At 36.2% G+C, this 21083-nt stretch overlaps 1 protein-coding gene across 1 annotated transcript in view; it reads left to right on the top strand.

Annotated features, from left to right (window-relative positions):
• The first annotated feature begins 877 nt into the window (after positions 1–877).
• ptpra (protein tyrosine phosphatase receptor type A) overlaps positions 878–21083 on the top strand; it is a 36337-nt gene continuing 16131 nt past the window's right edge. Inside the window, exons 1-3 of the mRNA XM_058757813.1 lie at positions 878–1289; positions 18592–18638; positions 20707–20794. Coding sequence (XP_058613796.1) covers positions 18618–18638; positions 20707–20794 — 109 coding nt within the window. The 5' untranslated portion in view covers positions 878–1289; positions 18592–18617. The remainder of the gene's footprint in view (positions 1290–18591; positions 18639–20706; positions 20795–21083) is intronic.

The following is a 21083-nucleotide window of genomic DNA, read 5'->3' as shown; positions in this document are numbered from 1 at the left end:
TGTACATAAATGGTGCCACTCCCACAAGAGAAATGTTCCATTATTTAGCTACAATGACCATGTTTACATGGTTGAAAAATTATAAATATTATGTAGAATAAAACAAATATGCCAGAATATAAAAACAATAAGAATTTTTTTGTTTTGTTTTGTTTTATCATTCATAAAATAATTAACCAGTGAAAAGAAATGGTTTAGAGACATATTTTATTTTTTTAAATGTTGAACATCCACATTGTTATTAATATGTAAAGTTTCCCACCCAGAAAATATTTAGTGTCTCAGTGTTAATACTTTATAATAAGATGCTATTGAATATAGTCAAGTATTTTTGCACAGCATTTATTACGTTACTTCATGTTCAGTTTCATTAATGTTAACAGATACAAATTTTGATTTTAACAATTATGTTAAACTAATACAGTTAACTAATGTTAATAAATGGGGTTAGGGTTAGGGTTAGGGTTAGGGTGTTTTTTTTTTTTCTATAATTTTTTTTTTTTTTAAAAACATCAATATATAAATGGCTTTTAACAGCCTAAGAATGGTTTCCTGGTGCCCCATCCTGGTTTGGTTTGCTGATTTTAAGGTGTTTGGAGCAATTTACCAAATTGCCGGATAAAGCAGTAAAACACCTTAGGCTTGATTAAGAGTTTTTTTAAGGGATAAATTATATGAATTTGAAATGAAACAGACCTAACGTAATGTATCAGCCGGTTTTTTTTTATTCACCCAAATCCCTGGCCTGAACCTGTATCAGACTGCTCTCTAACGCGCGATACCACAACCGGCCGCAGGGTGGCGCACTGCACCTAAGCGCCTCCTGTGCATTCCCCCTTTCCTGGAGGCAAGTCGTCCGCCAGATGTCGCGGCGTCTCTGCGTGGGAAGAGGAGAGGAGGGGCCTGGCCTGGGAATCCGCTGCTTCCCATTCCAGGCGCAGGGGCACAACATGGCGGATTAGGAGGCGAGCGACGCGCCCGGATACAACGAACAAATCGTGGGATACTGATTCCCGTGTCGCGGAGAAGGCAGGAATATAGGCTTTTCGGAAAGCTAACGCACACCTTTAAGACTTCCCGAGACATGCATTTTGGATACCAGTAAACGCCTTCGTTGCTTTGCCCCACTCCGAATTGGCTGTCTGTCCGAGATCATTCCTATCACCCAGGCCCCCCACCCCGAACACACTCTCGGTTCCTGGGGTGTGGAGACAGGGGCCGGGGAAGTGGAAAACTATCGCACTTTATCTGGAACATCAGGCTCCGTAGTGCGGGACAGGGCTGTCAAGGTGAGTTACATCGCTGCTTCTCTGAGTATATTAACAGCGCAAACTTCTGTTCATCGCCTCAGTTTGTCTGAAATCTATCCCCTGTGTCACTCAGGTTTTGTCACGTTAGTGGGTCGTCTAGCCAAATAAAAGCAAAGCCCTTTGTGGCACATCCGAGACCCAGGCGCAGGTTTATGTAACGTTTACGCACCGCTCAGGGATGTCTTGGGAGCGCACCCAATAATGTTTGAAGCAACGCGAACATTTGCCGAACTAGCTGGGAGGCAAGGAGGGAAAAATGAGGGGGTGGGGGTGGGGGGTCTGCCGAGAAAAGGGAGGGGGAGAGGAAGAGAGACACGCATAGCTTTTAGTGGAAGTCAGGCAGATTGTGCGCCAGAACGCAGGCGTGATTTCTGACTGGATACAATGAGACATTATCAAGGAAGATACTTCATTTGATACATCGTGCCAGTGTTAGTGGTCTCAGACTAGATACGATGTGAAAATATAAGTGATGTCTGACTGGATGGAAAAAAAAAAAATTCCCAAACTGTGTACATTGTAGAAGTCTGATTTCTGACATCGTTAATAGTTGCGACGTGAATGGTTCTGGATTTGTGAATGGTTCTAGGCTGGATGCATAGTAAAGATATTAATGCTTCTACACTGGATACTGTGCTAATATTAATCATTTATAACGGGATACAATGTAACAGTATAAATTAAAAGGGACACGGTAAATAGTAACAATATTGGACGGTTCTAGACTTAATATTGTACCAATATTTATTTCTGACTGGTTATCAATCATTTCTGGACACCTAGCAATATCAGTGTTGACAGACTGGCGATATTGTATTAATATAAATTATTCCTGGCTAGATACGTTGTTTCAATATCAATAGGCTAGTTTTTTGTTTGTTTGTTTTATATATATTGTAATATTTATTATCTCAAACTGGATGCACTGTAGCAATTTAAATAATTTCCGAAAAAAACATTCTGACTACATATTGTAGCAATAGGAATTATTTCTGGCTGGATAAATTGTTACTATTAATAGTTCCAGACCAGATAAATTGTGGCTATGTGAATGTTTTCTCACAGGATACATTGTTTTGATGTATCCTGATAATATTAATCAGAATGGATAAATTGTAGCAATTTCTGAGTGTATATATTGTAGCATTTACATTGTGCAATGTACATAGTTGTAATATGAATCTTTTTCACTGGATATATTCTAAAAAATATAATGGTCTCAGACTAGATCTATTGTAGCAAGGTCAATAATTTCTTATCAGTAAAAATATGAAAGTTTTCTGACTGGATAAATTGCAACTATTAATGTCAATGCTAGCTAACTGGATGTATTGTAATGTTAAGAGTGAGCAGCTGACTGTTTACATTGTAACAATATGAATGATTTCAGACTTTAGAAATTGTAACTATTAATGGTTCCAGACAAGATACACTGTAGATATGCATATTCTTTCTGTCTGGATACATTGTAGCAATATTAATCATCCCAGACTGGATACATTCTAAACATTGTAACAATAATGGATGGGAAGACAATGGGAGTCCAGTGCTTTCGCTGAAAGTGAGCATATTGATCAGCGCTTTGTCGCTACATGTTTTTAAAGGGTAGGCTGTGTGTGTGGAGAGGAGGGGGAACGCGAGGGAGCTGGTAGATCGAGAGCTTTTGTGGACACAAACACAGGAATTATGTCACTCAGACGTCCAGTCAAGTGCGCTATTCATTGTCTGCACTTGCTAATAAGTTGACACGCAAATTTGCCCATATTCTGTTTTATAAATCGGAGTTTTGCTTCCACTCAGTCGTAGTTTACACGCCACTGCAGTGCTAGCATGCCTAGAGAATACTGGATTGAAAATCTAGTCACTCATCACACTAGCTAGTCTCTTTCACTGGATATGTGCCTTGTGTGAATGGTCGCATTTGTCAAATTAATTAAGGAGCTGTATGTCTATATAAAGAGACTTTCTATATATTGTATTTTTACGTTTTGAATGTGTGAGAGAACGTTTGGTTAGCTGATGCAGTGCACCTCAGTATTTATGATACTTGCTGGTTATTGTTGAACCATGGAGAGTGTATTGCGCAGATTAGAATTAGAATCTTTAAAAGATGAATATTGATGCATTAATATCGAGACTATTGTCAAGTTGCATTTAGTGCTGTATAACAGCTTTGCAGTAATAAACAGGAAAAAGAATGTGTTAATGTTGCAAAATTCATCAATTTCGAAACATGAATTTTAGCTGTAAAGCAGCTCTACAGAAGACAATAATGTCATTATTCAGCTCACCCATTATTCACAGTGTCAGTGTTGCAAAGTTCAAAAATAAACAACTTAATAAGCAGAAGACAGTTGTGTTATTATCTAGCTCAGTGCAGTTTAAGTTTTTGTGTTCTCATCCGATAGTGTCTGTACGGTCAGATAAATAATATTTTCTGAACATTAATACTTTTAATCCTCAATTGAGTAAGCCAAAGGCGACGGTGGCATGGAATCAAAACTCTATTAGCATTCTTTTCTATAGGCTACCTACTGTGATGGATGCAGTGCTTGGACAAATATATAAAGCTTGTATGAAATCCTGCAATGCTCTTAGTTTGCTCCAAACCAGAAAAACATATTTTGTACATTTTCTTCTCTGCATTCTTAACAATTCAGCTGGTGTCATAGTTTATTTGATGTCATTGGTCTAGTCTCACCCTGCTTGGGTTTTTCTACCGACTCGTCCTGTTTGGACCTGTTATTACTTCTCCCTGCAAGCAATGTGGTTATGAAATAGACCTGCACCTTTGGCAACCAGAGCAGCTAGAGATGACGCCCTGTAGTTCTCCCACAGCTTAACATTTGTGATGATCCAACTGTCTAAGTGAGTAGTTAGATGGCATTACAGCAATACCTGCAGTGTAATTATCACTGGCATTAGGTCACATTTTGCATACATTCTGACACAATTCCAACAAAGTGCATTCTGAATGCTTTTCAAAATCATAGTTAGAAAAATGTGACCCTGGACCACAAAACCAGTCTTAAGTGTCAATTTTTTCGAAATTGAGATTTATACATCATCTGCAATCTGATTAAATAAGCTTTCCATTGATGTATGGTTTGTTAGGATCGGACAATATTTGGCCGTGATACAGCTGTTTGAAAATCTGGAATCTGAGGGTGCAAAAAAATAAAAATATTGAGAAAATCGCCTTTAAAGTTGTCCAAATGAAGTTCTTAGCTATGCATATTACCAATTAAAAATGAAGTGTTGATATATTTACGGTAAGAAATTTACAAAATATCTTCATGGAACATGATCTTTACTTAATATCCTAATGATTTTTGGCATAATAATATATAATTATTATAATTTTATAATACGATAATTTTGACCCATACAATGTATTTTTGGCTACTGCTACAAATATACCCCAGCGACTTAAGACTGGTTTTGTGGTCCAGGGTCACAAATAGATATTTTACGTTAATTCCTTAGATTTTGTAGTAGAATTTTTTGTAGTAGAATTTATGTGCTCTTGCTTTCCCAGGGAAAGCAAGAGCACATAAAATGTAAAAACTGTAACTTGACTGCAATGTAAGTCGCTTTGGATAAAAGCGTCTGCTAAATGCATAAATGTAAATGTAAATGAATGAGCATGCCCATTTTTGGTATGTATTCTCTGTGTAACTGTCATCATATCCATTCCAATAATAACGCGTCCATAACATGCACTGTCAAGTAAAGCAGAATAGACATGAATGCACGTGCATTCTGATTGCGCTGATTGCAGAGATTTGTTTTGTAATGATCCAGTCACAGAGTCTTAAAGGAGTAGTTCACCCAAAAATGAACATTTCCTGCAAACTGACTCACCATCAGGTCATCCAAGATGTAGATGAGTTTGTTTCTTCATCAGAACAGATGTGAAGTCAAAAGCGAAATTTCTCCACAGGTTAATTGGTTGAGTCCTGTACTTGTGCATTATTGTGATGTTTTTATCAGCTGTTTGGACTCTCATTCTGACGGCACCCATTCACTGCAGAGGATCCATTGGTGAATAAGTGATGTAATGCTAAATTTCTCCAAATCTGTTCTGATGAAGAAACAAACTCATCTATATCTTGGATGACCTGAGGGTGAGTAAATTTTCAGCAGATTTTCATTTTTGAGTGAACTATTTCTTTCTAAGCATTGCAAATGATGTTAAATTTGTTTGTAGAGTAATAATGTATTCTAACAGACCTGAAGGCATGATGAACTTTCTGGCATGATGAACTTCTGATCCAGTTTCTATGATTAGTAATATTTCAACTGCTTTTTGAAGTGAGACTTCTGAAGTCCTGTCCTCAGAAGCAGTTTCTACAGATGTCAGAGAGGATAAGCCACTGGATCAGTGGAGAGGGTGGCGTCTTGGGCGTTGTTTTCCTCCTAACTTTCAGTAAGCACAAGGGCCCAGGCAGAATGCATGCCAGTTTATATTAGCAAAGGATCCTGGGAGATTTTGCAAGACATTTCACTGAGGCTGATCGGGTTTGATGACTTGATAGGAAGTGAATTCTGTTGCTTTGAGTAATGGAGTAAATGAAGATTGTCTTCTTAAAGGGACAGTTCACCCAAAAGCTTAAAGTACTCATCCTTGTTATGACATTTTAAACCTGTGTGACTGCCTTTCTTTTGTGTAAAGTAAAAGGTTGTGAATTGTTGAAGAATGAAAATGAACGAGTTTAAATAAATCAGATGATCCATTTTACAAAGCTTCTCTGGAAAAATCATTCACAAATCAGACAGAAAATTAACAGATCACTGGAATTGAAATATGGCAATGAATGACAAAAAACTGTTATAAGGCTTCAGAAGACTTGAAATATAAGTCCTGGGAACCACTTTTATCATACTTATATGGTGATTTTGCATCCCTTTTGAAACTTGACACCCCTAGTTCTCGTTCACTTTAATTATGTTGAAAACTGAGCCAGGATATTGTACCTTTTGTTTAAGAAAGAATGTCATACAGGTTTGAAATAACATGAAGGGGAGTAAATCACAACCCATAAGTTGTTGTTTGTTTTTTTTGCCTCAGTTCCTGTGTCAAATCTGAGTGAGAGAAACACATGAGTTGTGAGAGCGCTCTTTCGGACATCCACTGTATGTGTGGACTCACTGTGTGGCTCAGTCTGACTGTGTACTAAATACTGACCTCATCTTTGCCACTTCCTGCCCTCTGTGTGTGATGTGGCTAGACCAGAGAATTCTCTGGGAAACCCTGACACAAGACTACTGGCAATACACCACACCACCCCCTCCCGCTCCGCCTTATCCATTTTCCCTGATATCAGTACTTTGCACAGAATTTCTCAGTCAGATTGTGTGAGTGATCAAGGATTTTCATCTCTAGCTAACGTATGTGACTCTCAGGTTAACCAACATACCAGTTTTTTTTATTTTGATGATTTTTCTTAAAGGGATAGTTCACCCAAGAATGAAAATTTGAGGTTTATGACAGACTACAACGGTTTGAGTTAAAAATCTTCGTTTGTGTTCTACTGAAGAAACAAAGTCACCTACATCTTGGATGTCCTGGGGGTAAGCAGATAAACCTCAAATTTTCATTTTTGGATGAACTCTCCATTTAAGCCTGCCTTTTCTATTTTGCATGTCTAAATTAAAGTCACTGCTAATGGCTTTGTTGTTAAACAGACATATGAGCTAATAAAATCTCAAGTGATGCATCAGTTCAAAAGTTTGGAGTCAGAAAGAATTTTCAATATTTTTGAAAGCAGTCTATTATGCTAACCAAGGCTGCATTTATTTGATCAAAATAAGTTAAAAACAGTAATATTGTGAACTATTATTCCTATTTAAAATAACTATTCTATTTAAATTTATTTTATAATGTGAGTTATTCCTTTGACAAAGCTGAATTTTCATAAGTCATTGTTTAGTCTTCATTGTCATATGATTCTTAAAGCTACAGCCCGTAACTTTTTTTTGGTTAAAAATGATCCGAAATCAATATTTGAGCAAGTACATAACCAGTCAGAGTTCAAAACCATCACCTTACTTTAGCACCATTCACAACGGTTAGCTTATAATAATTTCGCGGGAAATTTGATATAATTATATAATTTGCACGGTTTGGTGTGATATGAGCTGACCGATCTTTAGATTAAATCACCATTGGTTGCACGATTTATGGTAATGCTTTTTTCCTCAATTGGTCAGAACAAATGTGGCATACTTGTTACTTACTTGTTCAGATGGCAATATCCGGTGAAAATTCTTATTTGGGTCAAATATTCCAAGATGTAGGCTAGAATCTGTGATTGCGAAGTACAGTAAATATCCACACTGGTGCGGTGACTGACTGCCACACATACTCCTCAAAACATTAGATTCATCCGCGCTGGAGCCGTGCCGGAGCACAACCCATGCAAGGAAGATAATTCCGCAAACAGCTGTAATTCCAGGTTTTCAAACAGAGATAGCGATAAAGAGGCAAAACTTATGGACTGCAGCTTTAAGAAACTATTGTTATATGCTGATTTAGTGCTTAAACATTGCTTAATATCATCTGTGTAAAAGGTTACTGTGTAAAGGTTTTGTAACATTATTAAAATCTTTACTGTTATATTTGATCAGATGAATGCATCCTTGCTAAATAAAAGCATTAATTAAAAAAAAAATGCATTAACTACAAACCTTTGAAATCACCTTTTTTGAAAACTTTATTTGAAAACATTTAATATAAACTTATTTTCTTTCTTAATTTCAAATATCGTGGACTTATTTTACCATACAAAAAATACATCACATTATGGAAGTAAATGTTATCATAACAATGGAATATCATTTACTTTCAAGTCTAAAAAAGAACTATTTTAAACAGGGTTAACTTTTCATGTACTTTGTTTTTATGAAAGAAAATTATATTTAAAACTATATCATAGAGCTCAAATTAGGCCCGGGAACTGCCAAACCAAGATAGAATCTCACACGGGTCAAATTTTGGTGAACTCGTCAACAAAAGGAGGTATAGCCAGGCCAAGGCAAAACCTCTGTTGTATTTTCTGTGCTGATTTTGGTGGGAAATATGTGAATTAGAAGTAAACATGGTAAATTGTGTTCATTGGAGTCTGTTTTCTACATTTTTTGGTGTGAATTTACTAGAGAATGAAAATTCACCTTTAGGTATTTTGTAATCTGGTAACTTGAGTAATCATTCGAACCCTCTTCTGAATGATTTGCTGGAAGCGGTGCTCAGGAAGTTTTGCAGGAATGGTGGGTTGTGTGTGTTATGAGTGTTGTGAAACACCATCAGAGTTCTTCTTGTGACGGCAGCGGATGCAGTGTCATCTTGCCTGTCCGCTGGGCTGTCCCAGTTTGAGGGAGATGAAGAGGGGCATTGAGATTATTCCTGTCACACTGCACACTCCTCCAGGGTGCAGAGCTGCGTATTAATAAACTGTGAATGGGGACAGACAAATACCCATTATCTCTCCTTAGGAAATGCTCTCCGGCTATAGAAAGGACCTCCGTTGCATTGATGTAAGACCAGTTTCCTTGACCCGAATTCAGCTGCAGTGTACACTGAAAAGCAAATAGAAGCAGAAGCAGAAACTGTAGAAGCAGTTTTCATTCAGAAATTTCTGAATATATTTTTATTGATATTTTGGGGACATTCAAAACATCCTTTATCATGTGCATAAGTATCTTGAGTCAATTTCGTTGTTTTTCCGAGAAAATAATGGGTCGTCTTAACCATAACTTCAAAAAGCCCTAGAGGAACCAATGCAGAACACCGTATAACACCAGTTACCGCTCTTTCACTTTGGTTGGAATACTCAAACTGAGTTATGGTGTTCTGCCTTTGTTTAGCCACGCGTCAACATGAAGTTACGGTAGCATGATCAATCATAAAATCAGTACTAACAGTTCGCAATTAAATCTGTGCTGAGCATAGCAAATAAATTGGTTGCAAAACGGTATCCACTCATGTTTAACTTTTAGTCCGCTTATGTCAAAAAACAATTAATACAGTCACATTTCTATATGCAATAGCCTATATGAGATAGCCCATGGTCACTAGATTTTATACAGGTGTTACTGTAACAATTTTGTAAATGGTGATCAGCAACCAAATATTGATAGTGGAAGTTACTGTCTTTTGCATTGGTTTGACTTCACATTTTGCAGAAAATGCAAAGGCAGAGTACAGTAACTTTAAAAAAAAAAGGGGTAAAAATCAAGTTTGAGCTCACAATTTTTAATGTAGATCATTTTCATTATTAAAACATCTAATTGCCAAATGTCCAGTGTTCTACCTACAGTCATGGCCAAAAATATCAGCACCCTTGCAATTCTGTCAGAAAATGCAACCCTTCTCTCAAAAAATTGTTGCAGTTGCAAATGTTTTGGTACTCACATGTTTATTTATTTTTTTGTTTGCATTGGAACAACACAAAAAAAACAGAGAAGGAAAGTCAAATCTGATACAATTCCACACAGAACCCAAAAAATGCACTGGACAAAATTATTGGCACCCTTAACTCAGGGCTCTACGCTTACTTTTTCTTTTAGGAGCGCTTGTGCTCCGAATTTTAAAAATGTAGGAGCACAGTCAAAATTTTACGAGCACCTTCTAATCAATAGTCAAAAATTACGAGGTGATATTTGACTCCTTAATGTGATTTACAGGGAATTTTTTTACCTTTGTAATGGCATTTTTCTAACTTTATTAAAAGTATGTCATCTTTTGTCAAATTCAAAAATATATATATTTATAAGCTTTTTAACATTTTTAATTAAAACAACAGAATAAGAAGTAGAATAAGAATAAGTTACCAATAAAATTAAATCAGTATTTAAGAAATAAATTTGTACTACAGAGGTGGCACAGAAGAACACAAAAGTGGCTTGTAGGTGTATTTTTAGACATTTAATGAGGCTCAGAGGTTGCATGAGTGCAATTCATAAATTCATGTTGAGGTTAATGTTTTAAATATGCAATTTTGAATATAGAAATATTCAATGATTTAAATAACAGAAAAGATACTTTAAAAATTAAATTAAAACTGCCAGCTGGTGGCGGCAAGTCACTGATTTTATCACTGAATCATTCATTTAATTGATTCGTTCGAACGGCCGATTCATTCAGGAATGAAGCATCTGACTGTCTTTATGAATGGGTAATTGAATCATTGACTCACTTGATTCATTTAAAAAAGCAGTTCATTCATAAACGAAACACCGCTGTGTTTGAATGGAGATGCGCAGCAGCTCAGATGTGATTTTGTCTCAAACTATTTTCATTGACGAAATAGAGCAAAATAAGGCAATAGTGTTGACAATATAAGTCACTTAATATTAACTTCTTGTTTAATGAACTGTTGTCAATATCAATATTACATTAGCAAGCTGTCACTCTCCTTAGTTCATCGCGATCTCACAAAACTCCAATATAATCAACGCAGCTCTCTACACTGCACAGTGAATCTCTTATTTACACTCTGTCTACACTTTGTTTGTTATAATGAGAGGACACGTATGTGATACATTACTCAATGCTGCAAAAACACTTAAGTACGTTAGAAACCTTTGAAGCTCCCTCAGTGCAAACACAAATATGCTGATCGGGTCAGTCGCACAGGTGCTCCTAAATATTTTTTCATAGTTGCACATAGTGTTGTCAAAAGACCCGGTACTTCGGAACCAAGTCGGTACTAAAAAAATGAAAACGGTACCAGGTTTTTTTTTTAAGTAGCCTACCGGTGGTACCGAGTACCCGGTCAACCCGGTTCTTGACGTTCCACAATGCAGAAAACGCGGACGGAATCTCGGAATCCAGTTATAAAAACGGAATTTACAGTTTAGCACGGAATGTCACGGAATTTGTCAAAGTTTGGATGAATTAATCAAAAGTAGGTCATTACACTTAAATCAAATCACGACGTGGACTAGTATCTGTAAATATTAAGCTGCAAAAGTCGATTCAGCTATGAATTCTGCATGTTCTGCGAGTCTCTATGTGAATGAATTAATGGCAGAGACGCGCATTTTTTTTTTTTTACTACACATACTGAAACTTGTGTGACGCACCACCGGATTTCAGCATCTGCCGTCTCAATGAGGACATAAATACATAAACAACGTCTCCAGAACTGCTCTGAGAGTCACTTCATGAGCATTTTACCGTTTCATTTGAGTAAAACCAGCGTCATATCATTGCTACACATAGAAATTTAAAGGTATTCACGGCAACCCGTCAAAATAAAAGTTTATCTTAAAGACATTGTGCCAGAAATATATTACTATTATTTAGTAGAATGTATGTGATACTATTACTATTATTGAACCTCCACCATGTTTGACTGTAGGGACTGTGTTCTTTTCTTTGAAGGCCTCATTTCTTTTTCTGTAAACAGTGCCATGAATCTTCTCGTAAACAGAGCTCTACTTTTGTCTCATCTGTCCACAGTACGTTCTCCCAGAAGGATTGTGGTTTTGTCACATAAGTTTTGGCAAACTCCAGTCTTGCTTTTTTATGCCTTTGTGTCAGCAGTGGTGTCCTCCTAGGTCTCCTATCATAGCGTCCCTTTTCATTCAGATGGCGACGGATAGTGCGAGCTGACACTGTTGTACCCTGTGTCTGCAGATCAGCTTGAATTTGTTTGGAAGTTAATCAGGGTTCTTTATCCACCATTCGAACAATCCTTCGTTGTGATTTTTCATTAATTTTGCTCTTCCGTCCACGTCCAGGGAGGTTGGCTACAGTGCCATAGGTTGTAAACCTCTTGAAGATATTGCGCACAGTGGACACAGGAACATTAAGATCTCTGGAGATGGACTTGTAGCCTTAAGATTGTCCATGTTTTTCCACAATTTTTTTCTCTCAAATCCACAGACAGCTCTTTACACTTCTTTCTTTTCTCCATGCTCAGTGGGATACACAACACACAGGTTGAGTCAATTTTCTCCATTTTAACTGGTTGCAAGTGTGATTACGGTTTGCCCACACCTGTTACTTGCCACAGGTGTGTCTAAATACAAATTACAGGAGCATCACATGCTTGAAAAGCAATTATTTCTTACAATTTTGACAAGGTGCCAATAATTTTGTCCAGTTCTTTTTATCAAGTTTGACTTTTCTTCTCTGTTTTTTTGTTGTTGCAGTGCAAACAAAAACAATAAGCACGTGAATACCAAAACATTTGCAATTGGAACAATTTTCTGAGAGAAGGGTTGCATTTTCTGACAGAATTGCAAGGGTGCCGATATTTTTGGGCATGACTGTATAATTTAATTTGGCTGGACAAATAAAACACTTTAAAGTCATTTTTGTCAGATTCACACTCTAGCAAGTTAAGGTCTTTTGCCTTTGTAGGGCAGAATTGGCCAGTAACACATTGAATGAAATGTGGATTAGAAGTAGAAAGACTGAGATTTTCTTGTAAAGCATACTCTGTTGCATTGTACTTCAGAAAATCATTACAGTGTATAAAGAGTGTGTTTGCAACTCTTTATTTTCTGAAAATTCTGATTTCTAAAGACATACAGAATATACACTACCTGTTCATTGCCTGACAGGTTGGTAGTTCATATAATAGCTGTACTGTTTATTGTGATGGTTTTGCCGTACTGTGTAAAGGATGTAGAAAGAGGGAAATGGCAGTCTTATGACTGGTTTATTTTCTTTTGATATGCCCACAGGCTTGAGACTTAGACGGATAAAGAGAGCAGAAGTGTGTGTTAGTGTAGCTGTATTTAAAGCGTGACTCCTCTGGTATGTGTTTAGGACTGAACAATTAATCATAGTCATCAGTTTTGCCAATTTCAAGATAGGGAAGTGCTCAGTACTTCATTCAGTCAACTTTGTGGCATGTTTTTATAATCCTGATTATTAGTTAGAAAATTTATATCACACCTATATTCAACAAAATTATCCATCTACATTCAAATTAAATTTAGCTAATATGACTTTGCAATGTATCCTACATTTCAACCGTAGGATGCATTCTTGGCAATGCCAAGGTCATGGGTTCGATCCCCAAGGAATGCATAACTGTTTAAATATTTTCCTTGAATGCAATGCACACAAGTCAGTTAGAAGTTTGGTGACAGTAAGAACTTTTTTAAATTAAATTGATACAGTTTTATTCAACAAGGATACATTATATAAATCAAAAGTGAGAGTATAGATATTTATGATGTTTCTATATCAAATAAATGCTGTTCTTATGAACTTATTATTTATCGAAGAATCCTGAATCAAAATGTTTTACGATATCCAAAATATTAAGCTTCACGACTGTTGAACATTGATAATAATAATAAAGACTGGATTAATGATTCTGAAGATTCAACTTTGCATCACAGGAGTAAATTACAGTTTAAAATATATTAAAATAAAAATAGTTATTTTAAATTATAATAATATTTCACAATATTACTGTTTTACTGTATTTTTGATCAAATAAATGCAGCCTTGGTGAGGATAAAATACTTTTTTTTAAACGTTATAATCGGTAACGTATGTTGCTTCTTATGAAGACATGTATGAATTAGTGCTGTCAAACGATTAATCGCGATTAATCACATCCAGAATGAAAGTTTTTGTTTACATAAATATTAGGGGTGAGGGAAAAAATTGATACAACATAGTATCGCGATATTTTCTGTGGCAATACTGTATCGATACACGGACGCCAAGTATTGATCTTTTATTATACTATTTGGTAGAATAATAAAATCAATTACTTTACAGTCCATTTAGATGGTAGTGTTGAGTTTTTTTTTTCTGGTGAGGTCAGCTGGGTCACCTTCAGAATGCAGTAAGTTAGTAAAATAAAGATGGCGGCGGCATTGCAGAAAGTTATCAGGAAAGATCCGTCTGCGTTTAAATCGGATGTAAAACTGTTTTATTTATTTTAAATTTAATAGTAATTTACTTTCAAAAGCCCCACTTGCCCAACTTTTTTGTACAAGTTCAAGTTTCATTGTTCAAAATACCTGTAATGTGCATACCTGTTTACATTTAATTAAGGTGGACTAGATTAGACTGTAATACAAATAATTGAGTTTTCCAGGTGCATACAACATTTATGACAGGTTTTCATGAAAGTGTTGGTCAGTTTGTCTGCTTCACAATCCCATTTTTCACTGCAGCAATAAAATTGAAGTGAGATAAAACAAACTGAGAAATGTTTCTTTTTAGTTAAAACAGATGTTGCCAAAGTTTTCTTGGAAAAAGGTAATAAATTGCAATATATTGCAGAATATCGCAATATATTTAAAATCGCAATAATATTGTACCGTGACACAAGTATCGTGATAATATCGTATCGTGGGGCCACTGGTGATTCCCACCCCTAAGAAATATGTGTGTACTGTGCATATCTATTATGCACACACATACAGTATATATCTTGAAAATATTTGCATGTATAAGTTTGTATTCATATAATTTATATTATATATAAATATTTAATGTATAAACAAAAATTTTCTTAAATATATACATGCATGTGTGTGTTTTATATATATATATATATATATATATATATATATATATATATATATATATATATATATATGTGTGTGTGTATATGTGTGTGTGTGTGTGTGTGTGTGTATATAAAATAAATATACACAGTACACACACATATTATGAAAAACAAAAACGTTTATTTTGGATGCGATTAATCGTTTGACAGCGCTAGTATGAATCAAAGCTATACACTCCTGCTATATCTAGCGCCTTTATTTTAAAGCAATGTCATTCCAAACCAGTGTGACTGCTCACGCAAGACACATCATTATAGTATAAGTAAATGATTACCATTTTAATTTTTGGATGAACTGTTCCTTTAACGACAAGATAATCTGTGAAGGTCAAGAAAAGTTATGCAACGTTTAACAGGAACAGTTTGTGCAAGAGATGAACGTGCAACCTCCGCGGTAGTGCATTTTCATGTTATGAAAACCCTCGTTCACTCCGAGGTGCGATCTAATGCAATTGAGACGTAACTCTCCCTATAGGATGCAGATATTCTGTACACGGCCAAGTCTGTGTTTTGGTTTGCCTGGCGAACGAGAGACTTCCGCAGCCTCGTCCTTTAGGAACAAGCCTCTTGATGGAGCTGGAGACAGGCCATTTGTGCACTTAAAAATAAATGATGTCAGATCTCAGAGGAAAACCCCTATTATTGGTGTCATCTATTAGAGGTGTGCCATTTCCTCTGTAATTCGCTGAGATAATAACCAGGCCTGACTCATCAAGTAGACGGGGCAGTTTGCATATGCATATTTGACCGATTCAACACAAAGTAAAATTATGCAACAGCCTGGCACTTTTCCAAAATACTGTTTTGCTTTCCCTGATGTGTTAGTTAGGTGAGGGTGTGGCAGCTTTTGGGCTGAATGACGGATCTGGCAGGCAATCAGACAGGCGGCGAAGGAAGGAAGGAAGCAATGTGCTCTCTTGGGTTTACGGCTTTCCTGCCAACTCCAGAAAGAGAGATGGGAACAGATAGAGACCTACGGTGAATGTATAGAGCAGGAGAGGAGAGGATAGACGAGACCATCTGTCCCTCCCATCTGAAGGATTTCTGCGGGCTCAGCTAAAAACGGCTCAAATCATTTCAGATTTGCCCTCCACCTGAAGAATGCTCAGCCATGTGCATGCTCAGCCTTTAAACAAATTATATTTGACAACGAGCTTCTAGAATTCGTGTGGTTGGCAGTAGAATAACAGGCCTGTGAACAGGCGCTGTGGTGAGGCTGATTTGATTAAATTGTCAGAGATGGATGTGACTGTGAGTGTAACTTCTTTGTATGGAAATGGTCAGCTGTTTGCATTACCTAACTGCGGATTTCCAGCCGAATTAATGCAGGAGGGACACTGATTTACATGCAGCCATTCATAGTTCAAAATGAGCTAAGACAGCATGACAAACTGAAATGATAGCCAACAAAGTCTCTGTTTGTTTGGGAAAAATCACTGACTTGATGCTGTCACGCTGTTTGTGGTTGCAGGGCATCGATGCACAGTTGCTAAGGTGTTCTGAGTGGTTTTTGTGTCTGCTCAGTGATTGCTAGGTTATTTCTTACGGCTTCAAATTACTCATTCAGTATACACTGTGGTTTGGGGTTAGTAAGTTTTTTTTTTTTTTTTTTTTTTTTCCTAAATGAAATTAATACCGTGCATTAAATTTAACAAAACTGTTCATTTGAACATTCTATTGATGAGTCTTGAAAAGAAATTGCATCACGTTTCTAGAAAAATATTAAGCACCACAACTATTCAACATTGATGATAATAAGAAGAAATGTTTCATGAGCAGCAAATTAGCATATTAGAATGATTTCTGAAGGATCATGTGACACTGAAGACTTAAGTAATGATGCTGAAAATTCAGGTTTGCCATCACAGAATAAATTACATTACTGAGACTTTCTTCCAAACATAAAAATAGTCAGTTTATGGACTTTTTAAATCCTTTTTTGCCGTTTTTTTAAATCCCTAACCCCAAGTAAGAACGATACTAATAGTTTAGGAAGCACCACAAATGAGTAGGAAAAATATCATGGTAAGAATCAAACATGGTTTGAAATTTGGCATCTCACAATTAACCAAGACAACCAGTTAAGTTGTTTGGTTTACATGGCTTGTGCCCCAGAGAACAGGGTTGTAATTGTGGGCATCTTGACACCAGTGATTATATAGATGCTATGTAGATGTGGGAGAAAATGGAACGGAGAACCATATTTCGTATAAATTCATTGCTTTTAAAGAGTGACACTACAGTTGCAAACAAAAATGGCTAGAATCAATATTATTATTACTATAATTTTATATATATATATATATATTATAACTTTTTTTTTTTTTTTTTTTTGGTAAAGGAAAGCTTTGTTGGATGAAAATATAAATTTTAATTCTAAATATTTTATATATATTTATATTATATACAGTGTAATGCATGCATAATTTTTAGTGCTAGCGCCAGTGATAATATTGGCAGGGTCAGTATAAATCTGAACTACTGACCCCACTGGGCCGGCAGACAAAACTCTTATTGTTGAGCCCTGTAAGAGTTTCGAACAACATGAGGGTGAGCAAATAACACAATTTTCATATTTTGGATGAGCTATTCCCATATGAAAGGTTTCTTTATCTCCGCAATGCCATTATTCGAATTGTGGTGTAATTATTGAAATTCTCATGTAAGCAGCTCAAACTGACTCTTGATGACCCACCGAAAGCTCTTTGCGGATTATTGGGCAGGGCCTGCTGATGTTTGGATGACAGGGGTACGTTGCTAAGAAGAAATTGGAAGCTGATTGGCCTGTCTGAAGAGCAGCGGTGCCATGGATGCTCTTGCTTGATGAGTGGCAGACGGGCTGGATTATTTCAGGGTCTGACCCTTTAGATTGGCACGAGGATTATCACGGTTTAGTCAGTGAGACACCGTTGAGATTACAGCACGGGTTAGCGGTCAACCTGCTACCCTCTGGGTCTTGGCTTCAGATGCTGTGATTATATTTCCACTCCTCACATCAAACCATCTCACAACTAAGAGCTTAATCCCTTCGGACCAAATCCGCAGGCAATCTGCTGGATGAATAAAGACACTTGGACGTTGCCTGTCTAGTATCTGTTGCTCTTGTCTAGATACTTGGCCATGAGTGCTGCTGTTTTTTGGCATGTGTAGAGAGGATATTCCCTTGTATATCTCTTCCTAATTGCAATGTACAATCGTTGTCAGTTTTTTTCTATTTTGACGTTTTAAAAAGAGGGTGTTTGTTTTCATGAATTTAAAACCCAGTCTAATCAGAATGTATCACACTGACAGTATGAGCATCGCATCTCTACTTGATGTGTTAATCGGAGAGCAGTGACTCATTTTCTGTCTCAATTTAGAGGTTGTGCGCACAATTATGAATGGCCTGTAATACGCTCATTTATGAATGACGTGACAGTACAGTTGCCACGATACTAAAAATCAGTTGTTGATACCAATACTAGTCAAATTTCACTATTCAATAAAGGTAATTTATGATTATTATCTTGTTTTTTTTTTATAGTTAACAAAATAAAAGTAATTTAAATATAAAAAAATTAAACCAACTGCATTATCATTTTGAAGTAAACTTTTAATATTAATAGTAAGGATATTAATATTAAAGTATTTCTATGTGAACCGTATCATAAATGTATAGTATTGTAGATGTAAATGTTAATGTTGTGGCTGAGTTTTAATGATAAGTTCTCCTTTTCTTTTTATATCTACAGGAGATCATTGTGCGAATGAGTGAGTGATGCAGGTTTCGTTTCTCCAGGTAAGTCTATTAATTTGATCCTTGACAATCACAGAGGTTCCTCTAGGGACAATCCTTTCTAAAAAAATAAAAATAAAATAATAATCATAATAATTGGATTTTGGTCGTGCTGTTAAATAGTTAAAGGGATAGTTAACCTAAAAAAATAAAAATTTGCTTATAATTTACCTACCCTCAGACCATACAAGCTGAAACTGTGGTCCTTAGTGATTCATAAAATTCAAGTCAACAGCTACAGTCACATGAGAGTCCAAAAAATAGTTAATACCTGATGATATATTGAGGCACTTATGAAGTGAAACGAACGGTCTGAAGACACGTAAGAAACGTAACATTATTTACAACAGTATCACAGTCTGATTTAATTTGCGAACCGGACTTCACTCTGGACTGTTTGCCTGAGGCTAGGGCTGGGCGATTTGTGGATAAATTAATAATGAATTAATAGTAATGACCTATCACGATAATTGTTCAGTCGATATTGATAATTATCACGATAAATGTCAAATCTTTATTTCTTTCAAGCTTAAAGCCAGAATTTTGCTCCAAAGTGAAAGTTGTAGAAACCAGACCATTAATGTTCCTTAACAAAATAAATATCTTTAAATAGAAAAATGTATTTCTTAGTTTCTGCATGTTCTAATGAGTGATAATATTTCAAACCAAGAAACAGGTTTGGGTTGCCTGATAATATTAATAATAATATCACTTAGTAGCTTGAGTTAGGATGCAGAGGTAAATTTTTGTTCATTTTTAAAATCAGTAACATCTGTAAAAATTGTAGCAACCTCAGTTTTATATGGTTAAATTTATTCTGACCAAGTGTTGTTTTTTTTATTAAGCATTGGTCTCCCATAGTAGCATACATTTAAATCATGATAAATAGTTAAAACCACACACATAGCACCTCAATACCATGGTAAAAATATAACTGTATGGTTTTTAGGTAGCCTATTTGTATGAAAAACAGTAGTCTAAAACATTCAGTATAAATGCATGCTATAGCTTAATTACAAATACATACTATAATTATATACCATTACTCCTGTAATAAAACTCAATGGGAATATCCCACATTTCTGCCACAATAGCATGGTGCAGTGAGTGTTACTACAGTAAATCCATGGTAAATGATGGTGATTTGTAGATTGAAAAGCCTTCTGACTGTCTTGTTGCACACATTGTTTCTCCTGTTTGGCTTTAAACTAGTTTAAATCACAGAGTCATTTGTGTTCATCGCTGAATTCAAGCGCTTCACACTGGATCTCATATCTGCTGTAGTGAGCTCGCGGCCGGATAAATGGTCCGTGTGGTGTGAGTGGGTGTTTCGTTCCACTTTTTATCGAACATTTATCAAACTCTTCATATCGTTTTATCGAGGAAATTTATATCGCGATAATTATTGTTATCGAATTATCACCCGGCCCTACCTGAGGCTATAGATTACAGATAATAATGTTGTAAATAATTGCACAGACTGATTGTTTCGCTTCATAAGACCTCAATGTATCATCATGAGCCATGGGTATTAATTTTGTATTGCCTGTATATTCTTTTTTTTTTTTTTTACTCTCACGTGATGGTAGGTGTTGACTTGCATTTTATGACTTAGAGTTTGGCGTTCAAAAGGTTCGACTAAAACCCAAAACATTCCATCAAATTCCTCCATCTTTCAAAATTTTGGCTTGTGCTTCTGTAACCAAATCTGAATTTCTTTTCCCATGTAACGCGACAGCCATAACACCCTCTGGCTCAGCCTGATACAGTAGCTACATCCCAAACTCTCACTATAGCTTGAGTTGGAAAGATATTGACGGATCTCTAAATGTTTGGCGGAGCACTAAATATTTTCATGGGGCCTGCATGGGAGGCTCAATTCACACTTTTGGGGGAGATAAACCCATGAATGGCATACTTATAGTAGTCAATGGACAATAAACTTGGTTAAGAGAAAGTATTTTGATGCAAAAAAAAATCTTACAAACTTCACATTTGAATAGTGTTCATTTATAAGACTGAAACATGGCATAGATTGCTTTTGGCTCATGATTTGTTTACTCTGTTTCAGGGCAGTATGGGCGTGTATCCCCTGCTCCTGCTACTCCATGTGGCCTTTGTGGCCTTCAGCACGGCCCAGACACTCTCTGACCCTTCAGGTAAGGCATCTTTATGGAACACAAAAGCCTTGGTTAATGTAATCGCCTTGCCTCCATTAGAAAAAACAAATGAATTACCCTTAGAAGGTATAGTTATCCTTTGGTTGATGCATTTCCTGCAGAGTCACTTCTACCCCAGATTGGTCTTGGCTTGTGACTTTCAGGAACTTATTATGTCAGCTTATTAAATTGAGATAAGTGGTATTTAACCTGAAATATTCATATATAGGACATTAAAAACAAGCCTTCTTTATTTAAATACATGAAGTTGTACCATTGCAATCCATCT

The sequence above is a fragment of the Onychostoma macrolepis genome, chromosome 21 (genome assembly GCF_012432095.1).
Source record: "Onychostoma macrolepis isolate SWU-2019 chromosome 21, ASM1243209v1, whole genome shotgun sequence".
NCBI classification, from domain to species: Eukaryota; Metazoa; Chordata; class Actinopteri; order Cypriniformes; family Cyprinidae; genus Onychostoma; species Onychostoma macrolepis.
This window is presented reverse-complemented; position numbering and strand designations above follow the sequence as displayed.